The sequence below is a fragment of the Hyperoodon ampullatus genome, assembly GCF_949752795.1.
Source record: "Hyperoodon ampullatus genome assembly, chromosome: 14".
In the NCBI taxonomy this organism is placed as follows: domain Eukaryota; kingdom Metazoa; phylum Chordata; class Mammalia; order Artiodactyla; family Ziphiidae; genus Hyperoodon; species Hyperoodon ampullatus.
The window spans coordinates 56,026,310-56,053,958 of NC_136927.1; the positions used below are offsets into that span (position 1 = coordinate 56,026,310).

The following is a 27,649-nucleotide window of genomic DNA, read 5'->3' on the forward strand; positions in this document are numbered from 1 at the left end:
GAGTTTTATGTTGTGGACTTGAACTTGGCTAGGAGCATGTATCCTGCTGGCAACTAGTTCTATAGGCAAACAAATGCCACAAACTCAGTCGGCTGTGTAAAAAGCTATAGCATGACTTAGAGAGAGTTTTAAAAGCGACTCTTTATTTGAAATAAAAATATTTTATCCTGTAAGAATTATGTACTAGTTAATTGAGATTTTTGGAATACTTTAAAACTAGCCTTAGACTTGGGTTATATAATCTATATGACCTTGAATAAGAAATTAAAATGTTCTTTGGCCTGATTTCCTCAAGTGCAAAAATAGGTGGATTGAAATCTCTCTGGACTGCCTTAGTTAGTCTAAGCCATGCTGCTTGAATCTTTAGTCTTTTTAATTTCTTCCCTGTTACAAAAATAAATTGTCCTCATTAGAGAAAATTATCAAAATATATAAAGGGAAAAAGAGGGTGAAAATGGCCGCACTGATTAAAGACAGTCACTGTTACTGTTTTGGTGTACTGGTGTACGTCTTTTTTTTTTTTTTAATATCTATCTATCTAATCTGCGCCAAGTCTTAGTTGCAGCGCTCTGGATCTTAGTTGTGGCATGCGAACTCTTAGTTGTGGCATGCATGCAGAATCTAGTTCCCTGACCAGGGGTCGAACACCGGCCCACTGCATTGGGAGCACGGAGTCTTACCCATTGGACCACCATGGAAGTCCCTGGTGTACATCTTTTTATTAGCCATTTTAAAAAGCAGTATCAACTAACACACAAATATACTGATTATAAAAGATCCACGTGCTAAAGAAGGGTTGGGAATGAAAAATGAAAGCTGCCCATCATTACTCCTTGCACCTAGGGCAACCTTCATAGTAGTTTGTGACTTTTCTGGATCCTTAACCAAACATTTGGACACGTAGAGAGGATATTAAATTTTGATTTTATTTAGCATAGTTGGGATAATTCTAGGCTTACTGTTTTGTGGCTTTTTAAAAAAAACAGTATTTCTTGGACTTGTTTCCTTGTCAGTACATCAGTTTTATTCTTAAAAAAAATTTTTTTTATTAAATGGGTCAATCTACATAAAGTGCCCATGTTTAAAAAAATTTATTTATTTTTGGCTGTGTTGTGTCTTCGTTGCTGCACGCAGGCTTTCTCTAGTTGAGGAGAGTGGGGGCTGCTCTTCATTGCGGCGCCCGAGCTTCTCATTGTGGTGACTTCTCTTGTTGCGGAGCACGGGCTCTAGGCTCACGGACTTCAGTAGTTGTGGCTCACGGGCTTAGTTGCTCCGCAACATGTGAGGGATTGAACCCGTGTCCCCTGCATTGGCAGGAGGATTCTTAACCACTGCGCCACCAGGGAAGCCCAGTTTTATTCTTCTTTTAAATGGCTGAATATTGGGAATTCCCTGGTGGTCCAGTGGGTAGGAGTCGGCACTTTCACTGCCATGGGTCCAGATTTGATCCCTGGTTGGGGAACCTGCAAGCCATGTGGCAGGGCCAAAAAATTAAAAACTTAAAAAAAAAAAGGCTGAATATTATTCTTGAAACGGATATATGATAATTTAACGACGTCTCTCTTTTTGATAAACATTTAAGGTTTTCTGAGTGTTCAGCATTGTAAATAATGCTGCAGTCATCAACCTTGAACATAGATATTGCATAGATATTTCTGGAGGATAAGTTTCCGTGAGTGTAATTGCTGGCTCCAAGAAAATGCCTGTTTCGAATCCCAGTGCTAAGTTCCCCACCACAAAGGTCATTCCACCAAGAACATAATCTCCCTACACCCTGGTCAACACCAGATTCATCTTTTAAAATTTCCCCCTAATTTATGTTAAAAAATGAAATTATATTTTGTCACTTCTATAATTTTACGTAAGGTTGAACAGCTTTTTTTGTGTCTCATTGAATATTTAAATTTTTTTTTTCCCTGTGGATCATAGACTCCTATCCTTTGGGTTATTTGTATTACGGATTTGCAGGTGTTCTTTTTGAATTACTAACACCGATCATTGTTATGTGTTGCACCGTGTTTTCTCTTACACCATCACTCATCTTTTACTTCTCCTTAGTGTATTTTATAACACCAGAATTTAAACTTTTTGTGTGGTTTTTCTTTTTTTCCTCTGTATTTAAAAAATGTAGTTGTGTTGTTATTCATACATATAATTACATTCAGTATTATTTTTTTCAAGATAGATTCTTAAAAATGGAATCATTAGGCTAAAGACTAAAAATATTTTAAGGTTCTTGCAGTCAGCCAGGACCTAAGGAGACTGTGCTCTATCTCACCAAGGGTAGGCATAAAGAGGGGTCATGACCTGCTGGGTGCCCAGGTGTTTTCTTTTGATTCTCAGGATAACTTCTAGTCCATACCTTTAGGGCCCAGAAACTCAACTTTGTTGCCATAGACAGCCCCTGCCCATCCACATCCCTCCAATGCCACAAGGAAAGGCACACACCAGTGGGCTAGTTTATTTAACTGCAGTGAGAAATATAAGTTAGTAAGTTAGGGTAACAGCAGTGCGTGAATTGCTCTAACTGGCACATTTCTTCCCTGTAGGAACATAGAAGTAAGTTGTTATCAGGCGTTACCTGGGAAGGGATCTTAACCAAGGCAGCTCAGAATGCCTCTCACCCGCTCAGAAACTGCAGCTTTGTCCTCTCAGCCAAGCTTCCCTTGTCCATGGAGGCTGTTGGGGGTCCTACTCCTTGTAGTTCCTTTGGGTGTTGCATTTCTGGTCTCCTTCAGCTGACCCCCATTCATGCAGCCTCACTCTGTAGGACACATGGTACATCTCTCCATCAAAAACACGTGTGATCACTGGTGCAGCGTGCATTTGTCAGGAGTTTCATTTAAGAAAACTTAAAACTTGGCTAATCTGATAAGTGAAAATGCGGTTTTTTTCTTTGGGGGAAAATGTTTTCATACAACAGAGTGTACAGGGTGAAAACAACCTCTAAATGAAGTGTTTCCCTTCAGGTGGTGATCAATGGAGGTGCCACGTCCAGCGGTGAACAGGACAATGAAGACACCGAGCTCATGGCAATATACACGACAGAAAATGGCATCGCAGAAAAGGTACCCCTTGCATCAGCCCCAGCCACTCACCCACCACTGCTGTCCCAGATCCCCTACAAGGAAGCGGATATCCATCTGGAGTTTTGTCTCTACCCTCCTGAGTGTGTGTGTGTGTGTGTTCTCTTTACAATGGAAATAGAAGGAGTGATGAGGAATAGAAGTTACTAATCTTTAATTGTTTTAATGGCAACATTAAAGTGAAAACCATGTAGAGGTCTTTATCTAGATATTTTTAAAACCTCAGCCAGGATGCCAGAGGGAAGTGTTAGGTCTGGGTGCTAATATGACTCAGACCCTGAGGGGGTCTAAAGCTTTCTGGGCATTAGTTGCCTCATCTCTAAAATGGGTATAAAAATATTAGCATCTGTCTTAAAATTGTTGTGAGTATTAAATGAAGTAATATATATAAAGTTATTAGCATTGTGCCTGGTACATACCGTGTGTACAGTAAATAGGAGACACCAGTAGATAGGTTATGTAGACTGTGAAAGTGCCTTGGACAAAGATCTTTGAAAATCACTCTGAAGTGGGAGAATCTTTTTTCCCACCTCATCCCCTCTGCTTGACAGGCCAGTCTATGTGACCGTAGAATGTGTGACCATGTTCATAGAAGCCAGGAGAGAGCTGCCTGGAGAGGGTCCACATGCCTTGATTTCTTTTTCTCTTTGTATCTGCCACTGTGCCTAACACATATGAAAAGTATGATAACATGGCATTTCCAGACTGCATTGCAGCCCTAAGACTTCTCAATTTCATTTGAGTTTCACTTGACAGACTTTTAAAACAGATTTTATTTTTACTATCATCAACTTATATAATGATGCATTATATTCTAGAACCACTGTACTGCACTGTAAACAGTGTATACTGTGTATTCTAGTAACAGACCACTAGAAGTTGATATATACAATTATAATACCCAGCTTGGGTATTAGTGCAGTAAGTTTACAGTGTAATCATGAAAATGATAAAGAACAAAAGAAATTATATTGAAATTCTTAAATAATCAAATTTTTGTGTCTGTGATTTCTTTCTTTTTCTCTTTCTCCCTTTTTCTTTTTCTTTCTTTTCCAGTTTGGGAGATGGAAATTTCATTTTTGGCTATCTTGACCAATATGGCTGTTATTTGGTCAAGCTATTCTAAGTTTTGTGGAAGCTAGATTCATGCTGATAGGTTGAAATTCCTGCAGTGTTGGTTTCCAAGTTGCTCCTCAGAGCACAGATTGGAGCAGCCATGGTTGTGGCTGTGGTCTGCAGCAGAGACTCATTCCACAGAGCAGGATCTGGGAGGGGCCCACTGCCTGTCTGGCTTGGGTCTCAACATCCAAGAGGCACATCTTATAGCAAAGTGCTTCTGTTTTTACAGACTTGTTGGGCTGCATCCAATCCTCAGTTATTTGGGCCTTAATCAGAGAGTCACCAGAATTTCTAGGCTGTAGGCTGTCATGAGTTTGGATGTTCATTATCCAGGAGTTGATGGCTGTCTTTTAATATACGATATTTGTTTTTCTCTTTCTGACTTACTTCACTCTGTATGACAGTCTCTAGGTCCATCCATGTCTCTACAAATGACCCAATTTCATTCCTTTTTATGGTTGAGTAATATTCCTTTGTATATATGTAGTTTATACTGTGATGGCTGTCTTTTGAAATGAATAGTAGGGAGCATTAATTCTTCAGGTTTTTAAACATCTGTAGCTGTACCTTTTACTGATCTGTTGGCAGGAAAAATGTCTAGTACACTAAAGTTAGCACATTTCTGCTAGACATTTATTGTTTGGGTGAACATTTTTTTCATCATCTAAACTTTTATAGGTGTGTATTTCCTTGAATACTAGTGAAATAGAATATCTTCCTATTTTACTGGTCTTTTTTTTCCTTGTCTTATGAAATGACAAGGATAGTGAGAGTTATCGTGTGTTGAATAGTGCTAAGGATCCAGACCCTTGGCTGAATGCTTTAAGCAACCTGTCACATTTAGTCCTCATAGCAGCTCTGTTAGAAAGGTGCTATCGCTATCCCTGTTTTAAAGGTGAAGAAAATGAAATGTTTAGGTCCTTTGCTGTCTTAAATTTGTGTAAAGAAAACTTCACACCAGAGGTTGCTGCCCTCTGGGATCTTGCTTTTCAGATGGCATTGAAAGGCTCTCTAACACCTGACTGTGAAATAAGAATGGACCATTCAAGAAGAGACAAGAGAACTGAGCCAAGAGAGCCTGTCCTTTGCGTTCCCCATATTCACAGGGTTTCTTAATTCATTGTAATGTATTCACTTATTTTATTAAAAACTTGACTTTTCTGATGTCCATTAAAACTCTTGAAGTTCTTATGATAAATGCTGGCTAATATGGTATTAGGTATAAGATACTCATCTTGGAATTTGCTTAAAGGGATTTTTTTTCCTTAAAGGATGAGAAGGATAATGCCTCAAATCATCAATCATGAGTCCATAGGATGGACCTCAGTATCATTGGGACTCTTAGATTAGGGATGTTGAAGGACTTGAACTTCATAATGAGGGTATTTTTTTTAAAGTGTTTTTTAGTTTTTACCTTTTTTGACTTATGATTCCTGCAGATTCTCTTTAAGTTACCTTTTATCCCAGTACTAGCTGGTCTTGAAAAACAAAGTTCTCTTGAGCATACTTGTTTAACATAAACAGTTCAAAATTGTATTAAACAGTTTAAAATGTGCTGTCTCCATTCTTGGTCTACCCCACATAACTGGCAGCTGGCAGTCTGGTGTGTATATTCCACATTCTTTTCCACTCACGCCTACACACATATCCGAGAGTGTTGTAGCATGGACAGTGAGCTACTGCTAGTCCCCACCCCACCTACATAATGTATACCTCACCAGGTTAGTAAATGTATATGGAATTTTTTTATTTTTTAAATTAATTTTAATATCTTGAATAGATAATCTCATGGTTTTAAAAATCATTCTCTCTATATACACCTATTATTTCTGAACTGTTTGAAAGTAAGTTACAGACATAATGCTCCTTTATTCCTAAATAACTTCAGTGTATATTTCCTAAAAACAAAAACATTAGGATATTCACATTGATACAATTATTATTGATCATTAGTTGATTTCATTAATTTCAATTTTAAAATGAAGCTTAATAATTTTCATTTGAATTTCCTCAGTTCCAGTAATGTCCCTTACAACTAAATAATAAGGAGTTAAATAGATAAAGCTTAGTTCCAGGATCCAAATCAATATCACTTACTGCATCTAATTGTTAATGTGTATCTTTTAATTAATTAATTAATTTATTTATTTATTTATTTATTTATTTTTGGCTGCGTTGGGTCTTCGTTGCTGCATGCAGTCTTTCTCTAGTTGTGGCGAGCAGGGGCTACTCTTTGTTGTGGTGTGCGGGCTTCTCATTGCAGTGGTTTCTCTTGTGGAGCACGGGCTCTTAGGTGCGCGGGCTTCAGTAGTTGTGGCATGTGGGCTCAGTAGTTGTGGCATGCAGGCTCAGTAGTTGTGGCGCACGGGGTTAGCTGCTCCGTGGCATGTGGGATCTTCCTGGACCAGGGCTCGAACCCGTGTCCCCTGCATTGGCAGGCGGATTCTTAACCACTGCACCACCAGAGAAGTCCCATTAATGTGTATATTTAGTCTCCTTTGATCTGGAACAGTTCCATAGTGTTGTTTGTCTTTCATTACCTTGACATTTCTGAATAGTATGGGCCAATTTACTTTGTAGTATGTCTCTCAATTTGGTTGCCATAGTATAATTTTATCTTGTATTTTTCATTAGTGAGGTTGCATCTCTTTTTTTAATTTTTTAATTTAATTTTATTTTTTTATTAGTTTCTGCTTTATAACAAAGTGAATCAGTTATACATATACATCTGTTCCCATATCTCTTCCCTCTTGCGTCTTCCTCCCTCCCATCCTCCCTATCCCACCCCTCCAGGCGGTCACAAAGCACCGAGCTGATCTCCCTGTGCTATGCGGCTGCTTCCCACTAGCTATCTACCTTACGTTTGGTAGTGTATATATGTCCAGGTTGCATCTCTTTTTCACATGCTTAAGAGCCACTTGTATATCCTTTTCTGTGTACTTTCTTTCATATCTTTTATGCAGTTTTAAGTGTTGGTTCTTGGTCTTTTTACTAATTTCTAGGAGAGCGTTGCCCTTTTTGATAGGAGTTACAGATGTCACCATTTTGCTTATGATTTTTGCCATGTAGAGCTGATAAAAAATTATGTAGTTAAATTAGTCAATCTTTTATGGATTCTGGATTTTGAGCCATGGTTAGAAAGGCCTTTTTTTATTTTAAATTTAGAAGAGAATTCTCTTCTTGTTTTCTGCTAGTACTTTCATGGTTATTTATGTTTAATAAATACTTGATCTATTTGGAATTACTCTGAAGATGTGGCTCCAGCTTTGTTTCCCAGATGGCTACCCAGTACCCCGACCCCATTTATTGAATAATCTCATCTTTTCCTCAACTGATATGAAATATTTTTGGCATATACCAAATCCCCAATGTAATTAGGCCTATTTCAGGGCTTTATATTCTGTTTAGATGTTCTGTCTATTCAGGCACCAGTACCATATTTTTATTGTAGGCTAATGGTGTTTTATATCTTTTAGGGCTAGTTTCTCCATGTTGCTCTTTTTTAGAATTTTTCTAATCATATTTATGAGCTGTAGAATCAGCTTGTCTAATCACCCTCATCATCCCCCAACAACCCCAAAAATACCTATTGGTGTTTTTATTGGGATTGCATAGATTTAGTAATTCGCTTAGAGAAAATTGGCCTCTATATGATGCTTAGTCTTTATGTTTAAGACTGATAAGTCTTTCTGTTTGTTCTGTTCTTCTTTTGTATCTTTTAGGAGGGGTTTTGAAGTTTTCTTCATTTATGTCTTTCATATTTCGCAAGTTTATTGATAGGTAGTTTATCTTTCTAATGTCTTTTGGTAATCAAACTTGTTTGTCCATTATATCTACAAACCTTGTAACTGTTGATGACTGTGTATTGGTTTTATATTCCATTACTTTACTGAATATCTTGTTTTCATTTGATTACTCAGATTTTCCAAGTATACATTCATGTCATTTGCAAATAGTGATAAGTTTACCTTGCCTTATCTAATTTTTATTCTTGTAATTTTACTTTCTTATCTAGAATAAGAAAACGAACTTTCTTTACTAGACGTATCTAGCATTGGCTAGTACCTTCAGTAAAAGTAATGGGGGTGATAGTGGACATCCTTGACTTCAGTGGTTATAGTTTCTCTATTATGATAGTAGTGGTTTTGGCCTAAATAGATACATTTCACTATGTGAAGGAAATATCCTTATTCTTTTTTTTTTTTTTTTTTTTTTTGCGGTACGCGGGCCTCTCACCGCTGTGGCCTCTCCCGCTGCGGAGCACAGGCTCCGGACACGCAGGCTCAGCGGCCATGGCCCACGGGCCCAGCCGCTCCGCGGCATGTGGGATCCTCCCTCACCGGGGCACGAACCCGTGTCCCCTGCATCGGCAGGCGGACTCCCAACCACTGCGCCACCAGGGAAGCCCCCTTATTCTTAATCTATTGAATCTTTCAAAATCAAGTATAACTTTTGAATTTTGAGCAGATGCTTTCTGTGTGTTATAGAGATGATCATTTGATTTTCCTCCTAATATCTCTCAATATGATCTATTGAGAGAGAGTTCAACAACAACTGAGGCTGTCAGTGTTGAACCATCAATGCATTCTTGATGTGTATGATCACAATATATTATTATTTTTTAATGTGTTGCTGGATTTTGTTAATAAATATTTCTTTAGGATTTGAGCATTAATATTCATGAGTGGGGTTGATCTGAAGTTTTTTTGGGGGGGGTAGTGTCATCTTTGGGAGGTTTTTTTTTTTTTTTTTTTTGCGGTACGCGGGCCTCTCACTGTTGTGGCCTCTCCCACTGCGGAGCACAGGCTCCGGACGCGCAGGTTCAGCGGCCCTGGCTCACAGGCCCAGCCGCTCCGCGGCATGTGGGATCCCCCCGGACCAGGGCACGAACCCGTGTCCCCTGCATCGGCAGGCAGACTCTCAACCATTGCGCCACCAGGGAAGCCCTGGGAGGTTTAGATATCGGTATTATATTTGCTTCACAAAAGATTTTGGGGAGGGACTTCCCTGGCAGTCCAGTGGTTAACGCTTTGCACTTCCACTGCAGGGAGCGCGGGTTCAATCCCTGGTCAGGGTACTAAGATCCCACATGCCACACGGCTTGGCAAAAAAAAAAAAAAAAAGATTTTGGGGAGTGTTCTTTTCCTTAAAAAAACATGGGAATTTGTGTCTGTTTATGAAACATAAATATTACATGTAATATGTTGAGTGTGTGTGTATTTAAAAGTTTGTTAGCATTCCCTATAAAATCATCTGAGTCTAGTATCTTTTTTGACATACCTTTGAGAATTTCTATTTCTTCTTTAGGAATCAGTCAGTTTGGGACTTATTTTATTCTGGAGTCAGTTTCGGTAAAGTATTTTTTTCTAAATATCTGACTCATTCTAATTTTCAAGTTATATACATAGAACTGAGCAAAATGGATTTTTATGTTTTTTAATTCCTTCTGTGATTATTTCCACTTTTTTTCTGATTTTTTATGCTTGTCCTTTCTCCTTCCACATTGCTCCATTTTTATTTCCCTGGATTAGCTAGTTGACTTTTTTTTTAATTTAAAAGAACTAAATTTTAGATTTACTTAGTGCAAATGCTTTTCTGTTTTCTAATGTATACGTTTTTTATTCCTTTATTGGTTTTCCTGTTATTTTCTATTATTTTTTGAGGTATATGCTTAGTTTGTCTTTTTGTTTTAAGTGCAAAGACTATGAATTTTCCACTAAGCACTGCTTTAGCTATATCCAGTGGATTTTCATATTTAATTCTAATAAATTTTCTATTTTCTAAATAGTTTGCTATTTTAGATCGTATTTCTTCCCGTTTGCCCTTTAAGGGGGCATCTAAAAATTTCCAGCTAGAGGAGGGTCTTTCTTTTTTTTTTTTTTTGGCTGAGTCGAGTCTTAGTTGCGGCATGTGGGATCTTTTGTTGTGGCATGCAGGCTCCTCATGGCAGTGCGCAGGCTTCTCTCTAGTTGTGACGTGCAGGCTCCAGAGCGCATGGGCTCAGTAGTTGCGGCATATGGGCTTAGTTGCCCTGTGGCATGTGAGATCTTAGTTCCTGCACCAGGGTCGAACTGGCATCCCCTGCATTGCAAGGCCGATTCTTAACCACTGGACCACCAGGGAAGTCCCTGGAGGAGGGTTTTTGATTGTCTGTTTTTTTAATTTCCAGTTTTATTGTATTGTGATCAGAAAATGTTATTTGTATTATTTTTTGGAATGTATTGAAATGTTCCTTATGGTTGAATTTTTGCAAATATTTTTTGTGAATTTTTGTGTTCTAGATAATTGAAGAGAGTTAAATATTTAGGTTATATTTTATTAGTTATTACATCTTTTCTTTTGCCTGCCATTTGGTCTGCCAAAAATTGAGAGGTTAATTTCCCATTATTGGTATTTTTTAGATTTCTCATATTATTTCTGAGATATTTTGCTTTATAATTATCGACTCTCTTATTTGTACATAGATATTTATAACATGTTTATGGTGAATTGTACCTTTTATCATTTAAAACATACTCATATTTGTCTTGGTTATTGCTCTTTAGCTAGAATACTACCTTGTTTGAAGATAATTAAGACTTTATTTGCATTTTTCTTTAGCTTTGCTCATTCTTAGGTGTATCTCTTATATACAGCATAGAATTGAGTTTTGCTTTGAGAAGGTCTTCAAATCTTGTTCTTTCAATAGTTGAGTTTAGCCTATTTACATTTAGTGATAATGACAAGTATCTATTTTATTTGTTTTATTTGTGTGTAGTTGTGATATTTAAAAACTTCTGTACTTTATTCTAGTGGGCACCTATGTAATCATAATTATAGAACAATATACTTAACCCTTTATTTCATGGTCTTCTAGTTTCCTACCATGAACAGTAACAAAATTAGTGTTTTTCCTTCCTTCCTTTTGCTCCTTCTCTCCTCTACTATCTGATTTTGGTCAGAAATACTACTTTTGTCCATCATTATAATTGATTTGTTAGCTTCAAGTATCATCCTTTGACTTCCAGCTATATTAGATGACAATTAATTTACTCTACTGCTTGTCTTTTTCCTTTTCACTCTCACATTTTGTTAATTGTAATGACTATCTTTTTGGTGCATGTGACAGTTATATATTCTGGCAATCTAATCCCTATTTTTAGTTTTATTTATTTTTTTTGGAATTTTTGAATTTTATTTTATTTATTTTTTGTACAGCAGGTTCTTATTAGTTATCCATTTTATACATCTAATCCCTATTTTTAGTTTTATTTCTACAGTTAATTTGAGACAGCCCTTCTGCTGGTTTCCCTAATAATTTCTGGGTTGACCCAAGTTCATCCTCTAGGCCCTTGATATTCAAAGCGTAGTCCATGCACCAACATCGTTGACATCATTACCTACATGTTAGAAATGTAGAATCTCTGCCCCAACCAAGACCTACTGAATCAGAATTTGCATTTTCATACAATTCATATGTGATTTGATATGTTCACTGAAGTTAGAGAAGTAACACTATAATAGTAGTTTACAAGAGAGGAGCTGGATCATGGGAATAGTTTTGGATGAGAATTTATCTATAGCATTTAGCCTTGAAGGAGAGTTCGGCTGGATGTAAAATCCTTGGGACATTGTTTGGATCCTGACTCAAATAAATCAGCTGTAACAAAGTTTTGATGCAATATGAAAAGATTTTTAAAAGCATTGGGTATTAGGTGATATGAAGAAATTGTTAATTTGATTAGTATGTAATGGTATTTTGCTTCGTTTTTTTTTTTTTTTTTTTTTTTTTGTGGTACGCGGGCCTCTCACTGTTGTGGCCTCTCCCGTTGCGGAGCACAGGCTCCGGATGCGCAGGCTCAGCAGCCATGGCTCACGGGCCCAGCCGCTCCGCGGCATATGGGATCCTCCCAGACCGGGGCACGAACCCGTATCCCCTGCATCGGCAGGCGGACTCTCAACCACTGCGCCACCAGGGAGGCCCTTTGCTTCGTTTTAAAAGTCTTTATCTGCTGAAGAGACATACATATGTGTTTATGGGCAAATTTATGTATTTTGAGGATTCAGTTTAAAATAATCCATCCCCTTACCCCAGTAAAGTTGGAATGGTATGGGGAGTAGATTGAACAAGAACACAGGGCTAATAAATCTTGAAGCTGGAGTGGGGATAGATATAGGGCAGGCATTTCATATTCCTTCTACCTTTGTATATGTTTGAAAAATTCTATAATACAAAGTTAAGAAAATAATTGAATCATATCTTATAGTTTGCTGTTTTCCCATTTTCTGATGTTGAATGTGGCTATGAAGAACTCAGGCTGGTTTTTTTTTTTTAAGTCAGTATCTTGATCTTTTTGCCTGTCCTATGGATTCTTTATTTATCTTTGATAATCAGTAACTTTGATGACTATCATATGATAATAATCATATCATAAGTTTTGATGCTGACCTACATCAGTTTTTCCTGGCACTTTCAATATTCAGCTTCAAGGCTCCTGTTACTTCAGGAATGTTGTCTTGAATTATATCTTTATTTTTTGTTCCAGTCTCTTCTTTTGGTTTCCTTATTTGGGGGCTCCAATTATGCATATTTTGGATCTCCTTTGTCTGCCTTCTTTATCACGTCTCTCTAATCTTTTTTTCTCTTACATTTTTTTCATGTTGTCTCTTCCCTCTTGTGCTCCTACCACTTTCATTTTTCTATTTTTCCCCCTTCTGTCCAGATTCTTTCAACTCACGTTTTATTTCCCTTTGTTCTTAAATTTTTTAATACAGTTGTTTTATTGAGTTTTCAAAATATCTGAATCCTTTTTCATTAATTTATTGAGTACTTAGTGCATTTTTCTAATTTGTAGGCATATCCTTTAGTTCTTGGAAATTTTCTTATTTATTTGATTCCTATATTCTGTTTTTTTCCATAAAAATTGTTATTATTTCTTGTCTTTTTTTTTTTTAAACAACCTTTTTATTATGCTCAAAGATTTGGGATGGGGCATCACGAGGCTGGTTGCTTCTGTCATGCTGGCATGACTTTTTTTCCTCCCCCTCCCCTAAATATTTATTTATTTTTATTTATTTATTTTATTTTTGGCCTCATCAGGTCTTAGTTGCGGCATGTAGGATCTTTCGTTGTGGCACATGGACTCTTCGTTGCAGTGTGCGGGCTTCTCTCCAGTTGTGGTGTGTGGGTTTTCTCTCTCTAGTTGTGGTACACAGGCTCCAGAGTGCATGGGCTCTGTAATTGTGGCGTGCAGGCTCCAGAGTGCATGGGCTCTGTAGTTGTGGTATGCGGGCTTGGTTGCCCTGCTGCATGTGGGACTTGAACCCATGTTCCCTGCATTGGAAGGCAGATTCTTCGCCACTGGACCACCGGGGAAGTCCCCGTATTTGTCTTTTTGTTATTTTGAGCACATATATTTGACTTTCAACCCTTTTGTTGTATTTTTTTTTCCTATTTTGTTTTTAGTTTTTAAGATCTCTTTTCCTTTTTTTTTTTTTTTTTTTTGTTTGTTTTTATTTGCTGATTAAAGCTTTTAAAATGGCAACGTTCTCCTCCCAGGTTCAAAATATTTTTATTTTTGTGAAGACACAGGTTTCTTCCCCCCCACCCCCAATATGTTTTCTTTCTACTACATGGACCCTATTTCCTCTGTTTATTTGGCTCTTAGTTTTGGAGGAATGTGAGGCAATAAAAAATATGACTGGGTCATTGTGTGTAGATGAAGTTTGTCTACTGGTGGGCCTTTCCACTGAATAGGGAAAGCTGTCTTGTCACTGTAGGGTCTATAGATGGCAGTGTCTTGTCTCTGAGGCTGATCATTTCCTCTAGAAAGAAATCCTCTAGTCTCCTCCTCTGGGTATATAACCTGGCTTCTGGCATTTGGAAGCAGATGAGGATCCCGCTGTTCATGCTTGCATTTAACCCCACATAGCATTCTTCAGTCTGAGGTGTTTCTGATTTGTATTCTTCAAACAATACATTTTTGTGTCTTGTAGGATGAAGATAGCAGTAGGCAACAGGGTGTCTGGTCGGTTTGCAGAGTTAAATCCCATCTTCTTTCCATCCCTACTCTGTCTTGTGCCTCCAAGCATAGAACCTTTCTGGGCTTCTGTTGGTCAACTAACTTGCTTCTTTATACCTTCCCTCTCCAGGCACCGATGTTTTAGGTTCCTTTCCTCTCCTAAATGGGTCACAGCTCATACAAATGCTTTGCATATTCCAAAATATGTTATTCTCATTTCTCTTTCTACTGTTTTCTTTGCCCTTGTAGATTTGTGTCATATTTATTCTTTCTCAGTGTTTTACTAGAACTCAAAAACTGATTATTGAAAAGACCAGTGACATTGATCTTTGGTGGACCTGATTAAGGTAGAAGGTGAGAAAGCACTAATGCATATTAGCAATGTGAAAGGAAATATAAGAAATGCGTATAAGAGAATATTAACTACAACTTTATGATAATCAATTTGAAACCCTATAGCAGGGTTGGCAAGCTACATCCTGCAAACCAAATCTGGCCCAACACTTGTTTCTGTAAATAAAGTTTTATTGGAACACAGCTATAACTCATTTGTTTACATATTGTCTAATGTTCTTTTGCACTATAATAGCAGAGTTGAGTATTTGTGACAGAACCATATGGCCCACAAGGCCTAAAATATTTACTACATAGCCCTTTATTGAAAGAGTTTGCTGACTCCTGCTGTAGAGGAAATTATTTCCTAGAGAAAAAGACTACAAGTGACTTAAAAGTGCTAAATAGATAAATAGATAAATAGCCATAGGAGAGATTGGAAAGGTTATTAACGATCTTTTAAGAAGTCTCCAACAAGATAACTGAATTCTGAGTTCACTAATCTTTGAAGAACAGGTAATTTCCTTTTTCTTTAGATTATCTTAGACCATAGAATAATATGGAAAAGCCTATTCAAGATGACATCATCAAATTATTAATGTAGTCATCTTTTAAAGAAACCTTGCTGTTGGAGCTTTTTGTTTTGCAGTTTTAAGAGAGTTCATATTGTTCATGCAGTGATAACAGAATGTGGTACCATGGTCCACAGTGACCAAACACACTCCTTCTGTCTCTGGGAAGGGTGGTGCAGCATTTTTCTGACAGGAGGGTTCACTGATCCCCTTGACCACACAATTCCCTACTTTTTCTTAATACCATTTGTGGACATTTTACATTAGTTCCATTTCTGAGTTGTAGAACCACCCTCATTACTAAGAAAAATTGTGTGTGTACAGTATATGTATATGTTTGTATACACATCTTAATCTTAGCCTTCGAGGCCTGAAAGAGGACAGATGCAGTCTTTTCATTTCTGTTCATCTGTTTTATAGTTAAAACTAGTCATTTTGGAATCATTAGAATAATAATGCATATAACATTATTGTAACAGATTGTATTAATCTAGTAATTGTAGTGTTACTATACTCTGTTTTCAGACATTTCTTTTTGTTACTTTGAAAGCAGTAACATTCCTCACCTGTAGGTAATATGATAGTGTTGAATTGTCCTTTTTATAGTGAGTCCAGTATCCATAGTTGCATCATATCAGCAAATGGTCAGCTTAGTTTAGGGATTTCCAAGACTGATTTGGGAGTCCCAAATCAGGTTCAGTGATTTGCTAGGAGGACTCAGAATTCAGAAAAGCTATTACACTCCTGGTTACAACTTATTTGAGAGAAAGGGTTCAGATTAAGATCAATGGAAAAAAATATGTAGGGCAAGGTCTAGGAGACACAGAGCAAGCTTTCGGTTTTCCTCTTCCTAGTGGAGTCATGTGAGCAGTGCTTAATTTCCCCTGAAACAAAGTGTGACAACACTGAAGGAGTGTTGCCAGGCCCTCTGGAGTCAAACTGATACCATGTGGCCCAAGACCCCATCATCAGTTGCATTGTTAGCATAATCTATGAAGGGCAGCTCAAGGCTTCATTCAGGTAAACAGATACACTCTTAAGAGACAGGATATTCCAAGAGCACAGAGGTTATCTTCCAGGTGGCAGGCAAGGGCCAAACTTCTCTTTGAAATGTGCAGGGTTTGGGCAACCCAGACCTGTTGAGTTCATCCTTTACTGCACATCACCACATATCAAGTTCTTCACCATGTGTACTTTCTCTACCACCGCTACAAACAGATTTTAAACGACACATATAATATGTTTAAACCCATTTAGTAATGCAGATCTGCCAGTATCCATTGTTTGAATGGAAGAAAAAGTTCTTTCCGAAAGGTCATATTCAATTCACATTTGGATTAGATAAGATGTCAATTTACATCAGATATTTACCTTTAGGCTTTAGAAGGTAAGGCTGAATTGTGTCACTTCTTTCGTTCAAGAGTATTTGGCCCCCAAATCCCTGTGCATGAAAAATGGAGTGATAAACATAAGGAGTCAGCATCTTTCTGTGGATCAGATCCATTGGACAGAGGGTACAAATTGGGCTAGGTGTGGCCAAGGATCAGAATGTTATCATCTTTATCTTTTTTGTGACACATCTTTTAATTTTATTTCCTCTTAGGCACTTTATGTTATTAAAGAAAATGCACATCTTGGATTCCAAAAAATGGTTTGTAGGGTTTTAGAAACTAGAGCAGTATTGAGGGTATATGGGGGAACCCCCGAGTTTTCAGTTTGGCTCAGATACTGGATGAGTTCAGAAGTGATGCTGAAGCTGAAGCTGACTGGAAATGTCTAGACTATAACCTAAAGTGTCTGGTCTTTGTAAAGATTCTGGCTTATAAAGGATGCAAGGCTTAACATTTTAAAAAATCTTTAGTAATGGTGAGGGGAAAAGAAAAGAAAAAAAGTCCCCTAAAGTATAAATACATTTTTAGTCTGTTTTTTAAAACAAAATTTGAATCATCATATCTGTATACCTTTGCTCTCTTCACTCACCATTATGTCTGAGCAGCAGTGTTTTTAAAAGAAGGGTGTTTAGGTACAGAAGTCTTTTTCCTTGCAGGGATGGAATGGGGTAGGAGGGACAGATTAGTGCTCTCTGTTGGAAAGTGGTTAGCGTTTTGTAACATTGCTTCATTAGGGTTACCACCCAAGGACAGCTCATGCCAAGGATTACTTTGTGGTCTCAACCTTGGGAGCATCCCTCTCCATGCAGTGGGTGCCCAGTCTTGGGGAGAAGCTCTGAGCAAGTTGGGTGCTCTTGGGTGTGAGTTGATGGAAGGAATGCTGAAGCCCCAAATCCTGAGGGCAGATTGTCCCACCAAGTGAGTGTGCTTGACACTGTGTCAGAGGTGACCAAGGCTTAATTTTACAGGAGAGCAACAGACACTTTATAAAGTTGTTTTTCAGCAACAGTAGCCTGTGCTGAGTTAACTTTAGTCCTTGCTTTCATTAAACAACTTGTTTTCTCCCTCTCGTTCACAGAGCTCTCTTGCTGAGACCTTGGATAGCACGGGCAGTCTTGACCCCCAGAGATCGGACATGATTTACACCATAGAAGATGTTCCTCCATGGTACCTGTGCATATTTCTGGGGTTGCAGGTAAGATGATTCCTTTGGAATATAACCACCAGCAGATGCTTGAATTGTCTGTCTGGATTATTTAAAATTCAATTTTTATTTTTTATTTATTGACAACTTTAAATTACTCTTTTAAGAATGATGAATGGGAATTGTTAACATGAACTTCATAACAGTGAAAGGAAGAAAACAGGAGGAGTAGGTTAATCATGGAATGAAAGAAGGAAAATGTTCAGGGAATAAGCAAGAGAAATGACATGGAAGTAAGGAAAAAAGATCATAGATGTGTGGAAAGGGGAGAATAGAGGGAAGATAAAGGTAGAAGAGGGCTTCCCTGGTGGCGCAGTGGTTGAGAGTCCGCCTGCCGATGCAGGGGACACGGGTTCGTGCCCTGGTCCGGGAAGATCCCATGTGCCGCGGAGCGACTGGGCCAGTGAGCCATGGCCGCTGAGCCTGAGCATCCAGAGCTTGTGCTCCGCAACGGGAGAGGCCCGTGTACCGCAAAAAAAAAAAAGAAGGTAAAAGAATAGAGAAAAGAAGGGCTAGTGTTCATCTCTTATTCCTAGTTAACCAACCACAGTCACCGTCAGTTCTGCCATGAAATATGGGTGACACTGGGAAGAGCTGTGTTGGTCAGGGCATAAATGTGGAGGCTTCAATCTTATTTTTAAAGGAAGGCAGACTTCGCCTTGGTGGTGTCTGCTTTGTCTGCTGCAATATCCAGTGGGAGCACAGCAGGGAAGCTGCCAGGGGAGGGGTGGGGGGATGGGGCAAGAGGTGACACAAGCTGATGCAGGACTCCTAAATCTTTGATACCCACTCCCCCCCCCCACCACCACCACTCCCTTTTCCCACTTACGATTGAAGTGGGGCTTTAGGAGAAAGGGGATGACATGGAAGGCTCTTTGTCCAGACACATACCCCTGGACTGTGTTTGCCTTGGTTTTGAGCTTTCACTTTCCATTCTTTAAGTTTGAATGATCAGTTCATGCTGAGAAAATCAGTCCCGTTATCCAGAGAGGTTTATTCACTTGGAGGTGAGCTGTACCTGCTGAGAGCTGATGCTTTGGTCCAGTTTCCAGGCCCCTTCCCTTACATATCAAAGCACTTGGTAACCTGGACAGAAAGGCATCTAATAAAGAAGACATAACCAAAGGAGCTGACTGGTCCTGGCAAATAATTTCCCTAGGGCTGAGTATCTGGAATCAGATTCAAGAAACTCGTTTTTTGAAATGTTTATATTATAGATGTTTCTAGAAGTAGTCTTCCCTGTTCAGATAAGATTGGGAAACCCTGTGTGCATCATGCCCTTCTTGACAGTGCACAGCACTCTTAAACTTGTGAGCAGCTCTGGGAAGTCCTGAATGAGAATGTTCTCTTCCCCTCACCAGACACCTATTAGTGTTACACAGTTGGGCTTTATGGGCTGCAGGCAGCACATTTTGGCAAACATGAGCAGAGATGGGGAACTATTTGGAAGAAATGTAGGAAGTTTGCAGAACAGAAGTAGGAACTGAACAGGCAGGCCTCTGGGAGGAAGGGAAGTGAGCAGTGAGGACTGGAATGTCCTGCCAGGGCCACAAGGAATGGGGGAGGGGCCCTAAAGGAAGAGTGGTATGGGCTCTTTCTGGAGGATTCCCACAGCTACTGTGTGACCCTAGCCCTTCCCTGATTGCTGTTAAACAATGCCAGACCATAGAATAAGATGGAAAACGCCTTGTGCAATGAAGCTTGTAACTTTAATCTTTAAGCTTGTAACTTTAATCCCCAGACTTAAAAGAATTAAAAAAAAAAAATGGACGAGTTATCTCACGAACATAGATGTAAAATTCTACATAAAATATTGGCATATCAAATCCCAGAAGAAAAATCTAGCATGACTAACTAGAATGGTTCAGTGCCACACGGTTCATGTTAACAGATTAGAGGAAAAAGACCTATGGTTTTAGCAATTGATGCTGAAAAGCATTTTGTTTCGTTTTTTGTTTTTTGTTTTTTTGCGGTACTCGGGCCTCTCACTGTTGTGGCCTCTCCCATTGCGGAGCACAGGCTCCGGACGCGCAAGCTTAGCGGCCATGGCTCACAGCAGCCTAGCCGCTCCACGGCACGTGGGATCTTCCCGGACCAGAGCACGAACCCGTGTCCCCTGCATCGGCAGGCAGACTCTCAACCACTGCACCACCAGGGAAGCCCTGAAAAGTATTTTAAAAAAGCAAATATTCCCAGTAAGAATTATATAAATAAAACACTACCAGTGTTTGTATTGAGTACTTCCTTTGTGCTGGTCTGGATTCATGCAAGTAATAATTAATAATACAAGTTAGTGATAAGACAAGAAAATGTAATGGAAAGGAGAAATGCAAAAAACAGAGATGATTTGGCATATGATAAGAGTGTGTACCTAAAAAAACAAATTCTTCATGTGTGTAACTTTCTAAAAACAACAGGGGGGTGGGCAAAGTTAGGGTAAAATCAGAAAAAATACAAAGAAGGGTTTATTCTTTTCCCCTCTGTCTCCCTGTCACCCATAGCATTACCTGACGTGCTTCAGCGGCACCATCGCAGTGCCCTTTCTACTGGCCGATGCCATGTGTGTGGGATATGACCAGTGGGCCACCAGCCAGCTCATCGGGACCATTTTCTTCTGCGTGGGAATCACAACTTTGCTGCAGACAACTTTTGGATGCAGGTGAGATTGGGGCACTAAATTGGGGATGCTGAAGCACCCATGAGGCATTAAGCACTGCCATTCACCTAGGGCTGCTTGGAAGGACTGACTGGAGTATAGGGAGGTGTGTCCTATGGCATTTGCCCTGCCTCCCCCTAACGCTACTGTGTTTCTTCTCTAGGTGGGTGGCACCGCTTCCCACCTAGTTGTGCAGGCTGGAAACAGACTCACTCTCAGCTCCTTCCATCCCACCAGCTGGCAGGGCAAGTTTTCTCTCCAGTACCCCCTCCCTGCCCCCATTCCTGAAGTTCAGGCCTAGACTGTTCTACTAGGTTCCTAGTTGGTTTCCCTGCCTCCAGGGCTACTCTCCTCTGCCCTGCTCTGTGTGCCATTCCAGTGCCGTCTTTCAGTGTTTGCATCTTCCTGGGTGTTACCAGGCTACAGCCCTACTCCCTGTTTAAAAAAACAGATGTGCCCACCCTGTAGACTTCTCCCTTGTTCTCTGTCCCACCACCCTTCCAGCCATGTCCCTGTGCCCTGCAGTCCCCTTCCCTGCACTCACCCAGGGGTGAGTTCCTCCCCGAGCCCACCCTGCTGTCTTGCCATCCTGTGCTTGTGCTTCGCTGCAGCCTTCCAGTCCTGGATTACCCCTCTCCTCTCTGTGAAGCATCCCTGACTTCCCAAAGCCTCCCTTCTCTCTGAATTCCCACACATGCACCTTGTGTATGTTCTTCTAATGTGGCTCTTATTCCACTTTGTCCTTTTTTGTTTGTGTCTTTTCTTGCTGATTCGTGTTTCCTTCCTTGATGCCAGAACTGCACTTTGCATCCCCAGTCCCCAGCTTAAATGGGTATGGAGCTGGCATAGGTAGGAAAAGAGCTGTCCTGTCTTACCTCCTCCTGCAGGCTTGCTTTGTCCCCTCCTGTCCCCTTCTTCCACCCTCTTCACATGCAGCCTTTTCCTTTACCCTAGGATGCTGCTCAAGGGGTGGAGCCTGTGGGGACAGGACTGTCCTCAGGGGAAGGACAGCAGAGTAAACGTGCGAGTTCTGTCTCTCACTCCATTACAGACAGTCTGCCTTCCCTGCTAGGGAAATGGGAGCAAAGGCAGAGGGAAAAGAAGGCAGCTTGGGAATCATGGTCTGTATTCCAGTGAGTCAGAATCCTCAGGGTGACCTTTACTTGAGAGGGGGTGGAGCAGGAGAATATGGGAAGAACAGTGTTAGGGCATCCTGGTTGGCGGCATAAGCAATGTCCTCAGGAGGGATACGGCAGTTCCCTAGAAGTTCTGCTGATGGAAGGAAGGCTGTGAGGGCTGGCTAGCTCTTGGGGTTCTCAAAACCCCAGCCCCTGCAGGACTGCCTGCAGCCACCATGCTGAGCAGATCCCTTACCTCAGAAGGGAGGGTCTTCTTAGGGGACCCCTGAGGGAAAGTCAGGGTGTTATTGACCTCTTAGGGGAAGGAGATGTGTTCAGGCATTCCAAAGAGGACTTGATTCATTTTCTTAGAGCCCAGGTAGTTAAATTTGGCTGGCAGCATCTTTCATTCTTTTGATACAGCATTCAAGGTTCTGTATTTCAAAGCCAGAAAGGATTAGAAAGCTTTTATTGACCGACTCAAGTGTACACAGGACACTGGTTCTCTGGGGAAATATTCTTTTTCTAAACATCTAGCTCATCAGGGAACTTGTAGCACAAACCATCTGGAAATTTGGGCAGTGCCTCTAGTTGAGAATTGTTGGTTGACTTGAAGAAGGAATGAAAGACGTGTTTACTGTGGTACAGCAGGTACCAGGTGCAGCTCTGCCTTGGTCTCATATCAGGGAGGCTAATCCTGACTGACAGTTGAGCCTGGCTGTGCTGGGCACAGTTGCCTAATGGTGACATAGTGGGGAGAGTTTGGGGTAACTGTTGGTGTGTGCTTTCAGTTATGGGAGGGCGCCCGTTCAGGACCCTCTTGCCCATCGTTGGGGCACAGGAGACCTAAACAGAGCAGCCTGGGTCAGTGCAGTTTACCCCCTCCCCTCCCCGCCGAAGGAGCACAGTGGAAGGAGGGGAAGGTGGGGAAAGAGGAGTCAGTTAACTTTTGCTCTATTCCCTTCTTCGTGCTACAGCACCTTTTTCTTGCCTGGGATCCTTGCCTCCAGCTCCCATCTAGTAGGGAAACAGTGAGAAGGCACTCAGCACCATGGTTTCCAGCTCCACAAAGCCTCAAGCTGTTGTTGATACATTCTTTTTAGTTTTATCCAGCATATATTTGAGGGCCTGCTGTGTGAAGGTGAACCCAGGTGATGAGGTGGGTGAGAGGCATTTCCTTCCCTGCCTGGTTGGTCACCACCTCTGGGGTTTGTTTGCTGTATCTGTTTATTCATGTGTCCCATCTCCCCCATCCTCTGCATCTCCCTGCCCTTCACCCTTTTCTGTTAAAACCCTTAACTCCTCTTTACCCATCTTCCCTTCCTTCCACGGTGCCCAGAGAGGCAGGGCTACCCCTTCTAGCTGAATCACCTCTCACACCCTTGCCCCTGGGTTTCCTGTGGGTTTCGTAAAAGAAGAGCAGAGATCTCAAGAGTGGCCAAATATCCCACTCCTCTAGTATTTCCAGCAGACCAAAGTTGGCACTCAGACCTCAGTAGAGTGGGGACCCACCTCTGGTACTTAGACGCCCAGTACTTACTCAGGACGGGGGCAGGGTTGAGCATCCCTGGGCCTATTCCAGGGGACCCACCAAAGCCAGAGCAGCAACATTGCCAGTGTTGGTTAAAATCAAGTCGTTGAATATTGTAATGATAAACTGTAATCCCATGGGCAGTCAGAATCTACAGTTTCCAGTAAAGCATTAGCTTATGCCACATGGCAAATGATGGTTTCTTCCCCATTCGCACACGGGGGAGTGAAATGAGTGAGTATGAGAAGTTAGAGGGACCTATGCAGCGTTATGACTCTGGGCAGAAGACCTCTCCAGCTCCCAGTTTCCTTTTGTGAAAATGACAGGAGGCTCTTCCTAAGGTGTCCCGTGGATGACACTTGCCATCACTGTGTTTTTGTAGATTATTATAAGCTCTTCCTAAAATACATTTGGGAAGTTACAGAGTATGAATAATGTGAAAAGCCTTTTAATTCTGCTGCTTGCTAACATAGACCCTCATCATAGACTGTGAATTATCATCTTAACAGACTTGTGCATTTACTTCCTGATCACAACAGGATCAAACAAACAGATAAAGCAGTTGGGGCAGAGGAAATATCAAGGTGGGACACTGGGAAAGAAAGGCTGATGTGCCAAGAGTGGGGTTTATTCCCATTATCACAGCCATAGGATTGCAGATGCCCTGTACGTGTTTGTTGGTGTTTGTTTGCAGTTCACACTCATTTCCTTAGGCAGAGAGCTGCAGAAGGAAAATCATGTTCAGCTTTCATGATTTCTAGGACAGATTTTCAGACTTTTCCAACTCTCAGCGGTTTGCCATGTGTGTCTGAGTTCTGTCCGTTTCTTTGTGTGTTTGCCTAACACCTGTTGAGCACCCAGTACCTCCTTGCACTGGATGTAGTGGGTACATGGGACCTAGAGACCAGCCATGGTCCATGCCTCTGAGGGGTGGGGCCTGTATTGCGAAGAGGCTAAGACCATGATTGCAGGTCTAGAACAGAGGAAGGAAGTATAAGCATTCCCATCCTCTGGGCTGTGGCCAGGTCATCCCTGCTCCGTGTTTCACATGGGCACTCTGGTGAGGAGTGGCATGCTGTTCCTGGAAAGTTGTTTCATTCCATAAAAATAACCAAAATTGATATGGAAAAAGTGAGGGTGAAACAGATGTGTGCCTTTGCAAACCTGAACACAAGCTCAGAATGCCGACTTTAAGATGCTGTGTTGTAAATACTCCTTTGGGGGCATATTTTCCATGGGCTGGGCTGGCTGAGGACACAGAAAATGTGTCTGATGCAGCGTGTGCTGCAGACCCTCCTTCCTTCACTACACATCTCCCCTGGCATGAAGATGCTTTCCTTTCCTCCAGAGGTCATGACTTGTTTTGAAATGGAGGTCATATGTCTCTGCCCCAGTTGTGTGATTTCTGTGGCTTTAGTGCTTCCCGAGGCCTCCACCTGTTGGGGGTGGGCAGTTTCTGTGACAGCTGCTTCTTCCATCCCCCTCGTCCCATCCAGCCTTTTCCTTCTTCCTTCTTTCCTTTGACTTTTATTCCCTGCAATTTGCTTTCAACGAGGTCTTTATTGTCGAGTGCCCTTGGGTGAGGTTTCAGACTGCTGAAATCAAACCTCATTCTGGTTGATTTCAATCCAACCTACCCCTTGGGCTCTTTCCAGGAATTAGTAAAAAGCCTGTAAAATCCCAAGAGCAGGGGCAGGGTTCAGAGTCCCCTAACTCAGATGTTAGCCAGCCAGCAGCAGCTATGCCTCCCTGGCTTTGGGGAGGACTCAGTTCATGCGTAACCTAGGTTGCCATTGTCTTTTCCATCAGAGACCAAGCCTTGATAGCAGCTCTGAGCTTCCCAGAGCCCTTGTCCTCGGGTGTTATGCATAGCTGGGGGTGAAGGAGGGCCCTCTGGGACGGACCCTGCCCCCTTGCACGCCATGCTGACCTCCAGCTTTCCCTGAGGTGTGCAGGTGCTGTGTTTGGGGACCACATCCAGCCTTTTGTTCCAGGTGCCTCTTGGAGGCCTTTCTCGCAGCTCTCCAGCAAAGGAAAAAATTGCAGGTGGAGTGGCCCCTTTCTTGAGAGCCTCTCCTGGCCATAACAGGCCTGCTGTAGACACACAGAATATTCCTTTGCTGAGAAAAGGTAGGGTTTTGGCTAAGAGAGTCATTGTAGCCGGTGCAGCAGCCTGGTCTCTAACAGAGTTGTCTGCCCTGAGGAGAGAGCTACCCTGTCTTCCATCTCCTTTGGTTCTGGGGCCTGTACAATATAGGGAGCGGCTCCAGGATACTTTAAGGTCTCAAGTCTGAGGCTTTGCACTCTTAACTGTTGATAAAATTTAGAAGAATGGAGAGCTGCAGTGCTTGGATTGGGGTAGGGGAGACTGGGATTTTCCCCCACATTCTTTTCCTGTATATGTGTGTGGGGGTGTATGTGCAGTTTTTTGAATTACTTGAGAATTTCAGGCAGCATGATGATGGCTCACCCCCAGATACTCTCCTAGGAATGAGGGTCTCCTGTGTAACCATTTACCACACCTGAGAAAGCTGAGTTATATCATCTAATATGCAGACTATATTTAATTTCCCTAATTGTCCCTAAAATATCTTTTACGGCTATTCCCTCCACCTCTCCGAACCAGGATCCAATCAAGTTCGCGTGGTGCATTTGTTTGTTGTGTTTCTTTGGTCTAGTAATAAACAGTCCCTACATTTTGCTTCCACATCATCCTCTTCTTAAAGAGTCCAGGCCAATTGTCTCGTTGAGCATCCCGTGGTCTGAATATGTCCGATTGTGTCCTTGTGGTGATATTTGATTTGTTCCACAATCCCCCTATTTGTTGTAAACTGGGAGATGGGGCCAAAGGCATAGTTGATTCAGGGTGAACATTAAAATTACTGTGTAGATGATAGTGAGCCTGTCATGTTAAGCAGGCTCTTAATAGCAAGTTGTAGGTTTTTCCTGCCCCCATGTAAAAAAAAATTACTGTTTATTTAACTTAAAGAATTATAGGTCATACATTAAAAACATGGGGGCCAGTGAGAACCTGGAGGTAGTGACCTTGGAGGAAGGTTTGCCCTCACCAGCTGTGTCGAGGGGCTCTGGCTTCAGAGGTGGCGTCACTCCCATTCTACTCTTTACCAGCTGTGTGGCTTTGGGCAAGTTACCTAGTCTCAAAGTCCCCTTTGCTCCTCCATAAAATGCTAATAATAATAAAATTGTTAGTGAGCATCAAATAAGATAATGCCTGGCACTCGCCCACACTTGCCTATTGGTGCTCATTATTTTAGTGGACCCTCTGGAAGGGTGGGTGTAGGTGAGGCAGATGGGGGTGCAGTGGGCAAGGCTGGTATGCCAAATGGAGCAGCTTGTCCTTGATGACATGGCAGGGGTTGGGTGTGCTCCTTGGCCACACGGCCATAGGTGAACTCCTTCAACTCTAGCTTTTCTGGGTGGTCTCCCCCTTCAGTGAACATGCTGTTTCTCTGTTTGCTAATATTTCTGATGCTCCAGGAGACTAGGAGACTGACTAAGTCCTCTTAGTATATGTGGGGTTAATGAATTTAGTTCCCCACAATCTTTTTTCTTTGGCTGTCACATCTCACTTGCCCCGTATGTTCCCAGTTGTTCTAAAATGCTCATCTTCTTCCTCATGGCCCACTGATTCTCCCTTTTATCATTCCTTTTCAGGCAGGTGACTGCCTGGCAAAAGCTGTACAGGGATAGAGCAGCACTACACAGGAGCAGAGGATAGAGCTTCTTGTCAAATACCCAGAGGGAAACTCTTTTCTTTTTTTTTAAATTTTGTGTTGTTTGTAACTATTTGACCTCACTCTAGTATTCTAAGGACCATGTTATCATCCTCCCCCATTTCTCCTCCCAGAAAGACACTTTATAGACATAATTTTTTTAAGTCATATCTATTGAGGGGTAATTGACATACAGTAAAAAATTTCCCTTTTTTACTTGCATAGTTAGATGAGTTTTTACCCATGTGTACAGTCACTTAATCACCACCACAACCAACAGATTGCCACACCCCAAAGAATTCCCTTATGCTTCTCTGTGACTGGCTAGATCTTTAAGTAATAAAACAAACTTTTGACCTGAAATGGTTGATACTGTCATGCTTGAAAAGGTTATCAAAATTGTACCCAGCCAACCCTCCTAAATTCCTGTGCTCTGTCTGGACGAAGCCTTCTGCTGGGAGGTGGGAGAGGAGCCAGTCGGCTGCTTCCTACTGAGGTTCCCAAGGAGTGTGTCTAATTGGAAGTGTTGCCTGAGATAGTTCATATAATTTTGATATTTACATATAAGACCAGAATATCATGGACTTGAAGATAAAGGTTAGATTTGCCTTTAGTTAAGAGTTTTCTTTGAATCAACTCAAAATGGATTAGAGATCCAAACATAAGAAACATGATACTATATAACCATTAGAATAAAACAAGGGCGAATTCCTTTATAACTAGAGGTTGGGAAAAACTTTTAAACTAGGACTCAAACTCCAGAAACAATAAAAGGATGATAAATTTGATGACATTAAATGTTTTAAAATTTTTAAGCTTTGCATTGTAAAAATACACCATAAACAAACAAAAATGACAAACTGGAGAAAATATTCATAATATAGATAAGTTCTAATATCTCTAA

At 41.1% G+C, this 27,649-nt stretch overlaps 1 protein-coding gene across 1 annotated transcript in view; it reads left to right on the plus strand.

Annotated features, from left to right (window-relative positions):
• SLC23A2 (solute carrier family 23 member 2) overlaps positions 1-27,649 on the plus strand; it is a gene marked incomplete at both ends in the record, with an annotated part of 98,055 nt that overhangs the window by 33,159 nt on the left and 37,247 nt on the right. Inside the window, 3 exons of the mRNA XM_079719721.1 lie at positions 2,970-3,068; positions 17,581-17,697; positions 20,208-20,365. Coding sequence (XP_079575847.1) covers positions 2,970-3,068; positions 17,581-17,697; positions 20,208-20,365 — 374 coding nt within the window. The remainder of the gene's footprint in view (positions 1-2,969; positions 3,069-17,580; positions 17,698-20,207; positions 20,366-27,649) is intronic.